Source organism: Oncorhynchus masou, chromosome 27, assembly GCF_036934945.1.
Source record: "Oncorhynchus masou masou isolate Uvic2021 chromosome 27, UVic_Omas_1.1, whole genome shotgun sequence".
Classification (NCBI taxonomy): Eukaryota; Metazoa; Chordata; class Actinopteri; order Salmoniformes; family Salmonidae; genus Oncorhynchus; species Oncorhynchus masou.
In genome coordinates this window covers 4,724,708-4,730,804 of record NC_088238.1, presented here as the reverse complement: position 1 = coordinate 4,730,804, position 6,097 = coordinate 4,724,708, and the positions used below count along the sequence as shown (strand labels likewise).

Below are 6,097 nucleotides of genomic sequence, written 5' to 3'. Positions count from 1 at the left end.
TCTTTCCCCCTTCCCCCGTCCCTCCCTCCCTCCCTTCCTCCATTTCTCCCCCTTTCTCCCCATCCTTCCCTCATCCCTCCCCCTTCTCCTCCCTCCCTCCCCCTTCTCCTCCCTCCCTCCCCCCTCCCCCCCTCCCTCCCTCCCTCCCTCCCTCCCTGCTGTCCCCTCCTCCCTTCCTCCCCCTTCCCCCTCCCTCCCTGCTGTGCCCCCTCCCTTCCTCCCCCCACCCCTCCCTCCCTCTGTCAGAAGCTACAGGTTGATGTGAGGAGGTTAACCATGTCTCTTCTAAAGCGGTTCAGAGAGGGGGTAGCTGCTGCTCTGTACATCTCCCCCAGACACGTACACATCAACAGGCTCAATGTAAGACACACACACACACACACACACACACACACACACACACACACACACACACACACACACTGCTCTGAACATCTCCCCCAGACACGTACACATCAACAGACTCAATGTAAGACACACACACACACACACACACACACACACACACACACACACACACACACACACACACACACACACACACACACACTGCTCTGAACATCTCCCCCAGACACGTACACATCAACAGGCTCAATGTAAGACACACACACCTAAACACACACACACACACACACACACACACACACACACTGCTCTGAACATCTCCCCCAGACACGTACACATCAACAGACTCAATGTAAGACACACACACACACACACACACACACACACACACACACACACACACACACACACACACACACACACACACACACACACACACACACACACACACACACACACACACACACACTGCTCTGAACATCTCCCCCAGACACGTACACATCAACAGACTCAATGTAAGACAAACACACACACACACAGACACACAGACACACACACAGACACACAGACACACACACACACACACACACACACACACACACACACACACACACACACACACACACACACACACACACACACACACACACACACACACACACACACACACACACACACACAGACACCTTTTACTGACTATAGACATGAATAAGGATGATTTGAAACTAGTTTCCACTGAACACAAATGATGGTAGTTCATACAGACTGGCCAGACCTCCATAACAACACATCCCACAAACCACTTCACCGCTGCACCGTAGTTAAATCTTAATGTGAGGTTGTCTGTGGATATCATTTCATCTGAGCGTTATCTAACATCCTCTTCCTCCTCTTCCTCCCCCCCCCCCCCCAATAGGAGAGGAGGAATGGCATTGAGCTGTACGTGTCATCTGATAGGCCAGGGGCCACGGAGCCCCTCCCAGCAGAGGAAGTTATCCAATCACTGAACATCAACACCCTGCATCGTAGCCTGGGTCACTTCGGCATCACAGAGGTCTCCTCGGAGGTACGCTACTTCCTATATGTGTGCACGTGTGTATCTGTGCACGTGTGTATCTGTGCACGTGTGTATGTGTGTGTGTGTGCATGTGTGTATGTGTGTGTGTGTGCATGTGTGTGTGTACGTACAAGCGTGCATGTCTCAGCCAGGCGTATAGATGGTTTCCTCTGTGTTGGGCTTTATGCTCTGTGTTGTCAGTCCTAATGGTGTCCTCTGTGTTGTCAGTCCTAATGGTGTCCTCTGTGTTGTCAGTCCTAATGGTGTCCTCTGTGTTGTCAGTCCTAAAGGTGTCCTCTGTGTTATCAGTCCTAATGGTGTCCTCTGTGTTATCAGTCCTAATGGTGTCCTCTGTGTTGTCAGTCCTAATGGTGTCCTCTGTGTTGTCAGTCCTAATAGTGTCCTCTGTGTTGGGCTTAATGCTCTGTGTTGTCAGTCCTAATGGTGTCCTCTGTGTTGTCAGTCCTAATGATTTCCTCTGTGTTGTCAGTCCTAATGGTTTCCTCTGTGTTGGGCTTTATGCTCTGTGGTAGGTAGTTTGTTAGCTCGTTGTTTTTCACCGAGAGGTGGGCGTCTTTTTCATCCCGGCCCTAAAGATCTGAAAGACCTCCCACCCATCACACACACCATATCATTTTGTTCTTTCCCTCTCTCTCTCTCTCTCTCTCTTTTCTCTCATCCCTCCCTCCACCCCTCTCTCTCTGTCTCTCTCTGTCTCTCTCTCTCTCTGTCTCGTTAGTGTTGTGTGTGTAGTGAATCAGGGAACAGACATTAGTACCAGGATGTGTTCTAAAGATGATGTCCAGACATCCCTAGAACAGGCTGCTCCTTCCCTGCCCCTCTCTCTCTCTATATATATATACAGTATATATATATTTATATATAAATATATGGTGGGACCAACAGCAATAATAATAGTAGTAGTGGACATGGGATTACCATTAACAGACTGTCCTCCCTGGGCAGCCAGGTTTGTCTGTGATGACCGGTCTCTATAGCCAGACTGTCCTCCCTGGGCAGCCAGGTGTGTCTGTGACGACCGGTCTCTATAGCCAGACTGTCCTCCCTGGGCAGCCAGGTTTGTCTGTGATGACCGGTCTCTATAGCCAGACTGTCCTCCCTGGGCAGCCAGGTTTGTCTGTGACGACCGGTCTCTATAGCCAGACTGTCCTCCCTGGGCAGCCAGGTTTGTCTGTGACGACCGGTCTCTATAGCCAGACTGTCCTCCCTGGGCAGCCAGGTTTGTCTGTGACGACCGGTCTCTATAGCCAAACTGTCCTCCCTGGGCAGCCAGGTTTGTCTGTGACGACCGGTCTCTATAGCCAGACTGTCCTCCCTGGGCAGCCAGGTTTGTCTGTGATGACCGGTCTCTATAGCCAGACTGTCCTCCCTGGGCAGCCAGGTTTGTCTGTGACGACCGGTCTCTATAGCCAGACTGTCCTCCCTGGGCAGCCAGGTGTGTCTGTGACGACCGGTCTCTATAGCCAGACTGTCCTCCCTGGGCAGCCAGGTGTGTCTGTGACGACCGGTCTCTCTAGCCAGACTGTCCTCCCTGGGCAGCCAGGTGTGTCTGTGATGACCGGTCTCTATAGCCAGACTGTCCTCCCTGGGCAGCCAGGTTTGTCTGTGATGACCGGTCTCTATAGCCAGACTGTCCTCCCTGGGCAGCCAGGTTTGTCTGTGACGACCGGTCTCTATAGCCAGACTGTCCTCCCTGGGCAGCCAGGTTTGTCTGTGATGACCGGTCTCTATAGCCAGACTGTCCTCTCTGGGCAGCCAGGTGTGTCTGTGATAACCGGTCTCTATAGCCAGACTGTCCTCCCTGGGCAGCCAGGTGTGTCTGTGACGACCGGTCTCTATAGCCAGACTGTCCTCTCTGGGCAGCCAGGTTTGTCTGTGATAACCGGTCTCTATAGCCAGACTGTCCTCTCTGGGCAGCCAGGTTTGTCTGTGATGACCGGTCTCTATAGCCAGACTGTCCTCCTGGGCAGCCAGGTTTGTCTGTGACGACCGGTCTCTATAGCCAGACTGTCCTCCCTGGGCAGCCAGGTTTGTCTGTGACGACCGGTCTCTATAGCCAGACTGTCCTCCCTGGGCAGCCAGGTTTGTCTGTGACGACCGGTCTCTATAGCCAGACTGTCCTCCCTGGGCAGCCAGGTTTGTCTGTGACGACCGGTCTCTCTAGCCAGACTGTCCTCCCTGGGCAGCCAGGTTTGTCTGTGACGACCGGTCTCTATAGCCAAACTGTCCTCCCTGGGCAGCCAGGTGTGTCTGTGACGACCGGTCTCTATAGCCAGACTGTCCTCCCTGGGCAGCCAGGTGTGTCTGTGACGACCGGTCTCTATAGTCAGACTGTCCTCCCTGGGCAGCCAGGTGTGTCTGTGATGACCGGTCTCTATAGCCAGACTGTCCTCCCTGGGCAGCCAGGTTTGTCTGTGACGACCGGTCTCTATAGCCAGACTGTCCTCTCTGGGCAGCCAGGTGTGTCTGTGATGACCGGTCTCTATAGCCAGACTGTCCTCCCTGGGCAGCCAGGTGTGTCTGTGACGACCGGTCTCTATAGCCAGACTGTCCTCCCTGGGCAGCCAGGTGTGTCTGTGATGACCGGTCTCTATAGCCAGACTGTCCTCCCTGGGCAGCCAGGTTTGTCTGTGACGACCGGTCTCTATAGCCAGACTGTCCTCCTGGGCAGCCAGGTGTGTCTGTGATGACCGGTCTCTATAGCCAGACTGTCCTCCCTGGGCAGCCAGGTGTGTCTGTGACGACCGGTCTCTATAGCCAGACTGTCCTCCCTGGGCAGCCAGGTTTGTCTGTGATGACCGGTCTCTATAGCCAGACTGTCCTCTCTGGGCAGCCAGGTTTGTCTGTGATGACCGGTCTCTATAGCCAGACTGTCCTCCTGGGCAGCCAGGTGTGTCTGTGACAACCGGTCTCTATAGCCAGACTGTCCTCTCTGGGCAGCCAGGTGTGTCTGTGACGACCGGTCTCTATAGCCAGACTGTCCTCCCTGGGCAGCCAGGTTTGTCTGTGATGACCGGTCTCTATAGCCAGACTGTCCTCCCTGGGCAGCCAGGTTTGTCTGTGATGACCGGTCTCTATAGCCAGACTGTCCTCCCTGGGCAGCCAGGTGTGTCTGTGACGACCGGTCTCTATAGCCAGACTGTCCTCCCTGGGCAGCCAGGTTTGTCTGTGATGACCGGTCTCTATAGCCAGACTGTCCTCCCTGGGCAGCCAGGTGTGTCTGTGATGACCGGTCTCTATAGCCAGACTGTCCTCCCTGGGCAGCCAGGTTTGTCTGTGACGACCGGTCTCTATAGCCAGACTGTCCTCCCTGGGCAGCCAGGTTTGTCTGTGACGACCGGTCTCTATAGCCAGACTGTCCTCCCTGGGCAGCCAGGTTTGTCTGTGACGACCGGTCTCTATAGCCAGACTGTCCTCCTGGGCAGCCAGGTGTGTCTGTGACGACCGGTCTCTATAGCCAGACTGTCCAGACCCTGGGCAGCCAGGTTTGTCTGTGACGACCGGTCTCTATAGCCAGACTGTGCTCTCTGGGCAGCCAGGTTTGTCTGTGACGACCGGTCTCTATAGCCAGACTGTCCTCCCTGGGCAGCCAGGTTTGTCTGTGATGACCGGTCTCTATAGCCAGACTGTCCTCCCTGGGCAGCCAGGTTTGTCTGTGATGACCGACCGGTCTCTATAGCCAGACTGTCCTCCCTGGGCAGCCAGGTTTGTCTGTGATGACCGGTCTCTATAGCCAGACTGTCCTCCCTGGGCAGCCAGGTTTGTCTGTGATGACCGGTCTCTATAGCCAGACTGTCCTCCCTGGGCAGCCAGGTTTGTCTGTGACGACCGGTCTCTATAGCCAGACTGTCCTCTCTGGGCAGCCAGGTTTGTCTGTGATGACCGGTCTCTATAGCCAGACTGTCCTCCCTGGGCAGCCAGGTGTGTCTGTGACAACCGGTCTCTATAGCCAGACTGTCCTCTCTGGGCAGCCAGGTTTGTCTGTGATGACCGGTCTCTATAGCCAGACTGTCCTCCCTGGGCAGCCAGGTTTGTCTGTGATGACCGGTCTCTATAGCCAGACTGTCCTCTCTGGGCAGCCAGGTTTGTCTGTGACGACCGGTCTCTATAGCCAGACTGTCCTCCCTGGGCAGCCAGGTTTGTCTGTGATGACCGGTCTCTATAGCCAGACTGTCCTCTCTGGGCAGCCAGGTTTGTCTGTGATGACCGGTCTCTATAGCCAAACTGTGCTCACTGGGCAGCCAGGTGTGTCTGTGACGACCGGTCTCTGTAGCCAGACTGTCCTCCCTGGGCAGCCAGGTTTGTCTGTGACGACCGGTCTCTATAGCCAGACTGTCCTCTCTGGGCAGCCAGGTTTGTCTGTGACGACCGGTCTCTATAGCCAGACTGTCCTCTCTGGGCAGCCAGGTTTGTCTGTGATGACCGGTCTCTATAGCCAGACTGTCCTCCCTGGGCAGCCAGGTTTGTCTGTGATGACCGGTCTCTATAGCCAGACTGTCCTCCCTGGGCAGCCAGGTTTGTCTGTGACGACCGGTCTCTATAGCCAGACTGTCCTCCCTGGGCAGCCAGGTTTGTCTGTGACGACCGGTCTCTATAGCCAGACTGTCCTCCCTGGGCAGCCAGGTTTGTCTGTGACGACCGGTCTCTATAGCCAAACTGTGCTCACTGGGCAGC

At 55.1% G+C, this 6,097-nt stretch overlaps 1 protein-coding gene across 1 annotated transcript in view; it reads left to right on the top strand.

The window, feature by feature from the left end:
• The first annotated feature begins 274 nt into the window (after positions 1–274).
• LOC135515576 (receptor-type tyrosine-protein phosphatase R-like) overlaps positions 275–6,097 on the top strand; it is a 58,683-nt gene continuing 52,860 nt past the window's right edge. The window contains exons 1-2 of the mRNA XM_064939197.1: positions 275–360; positions 1,262–1,411. Of these exons, the coding sequence (XP_064795269.1) occupies positions 277–360; positions 1,262–1,411 (234 nt within the window). The 5' untranslated portion in view covers positions 275–276. The remainder of the gene's footprint in view (positions 361–1,261; positions 1,412–6,097) is intronic.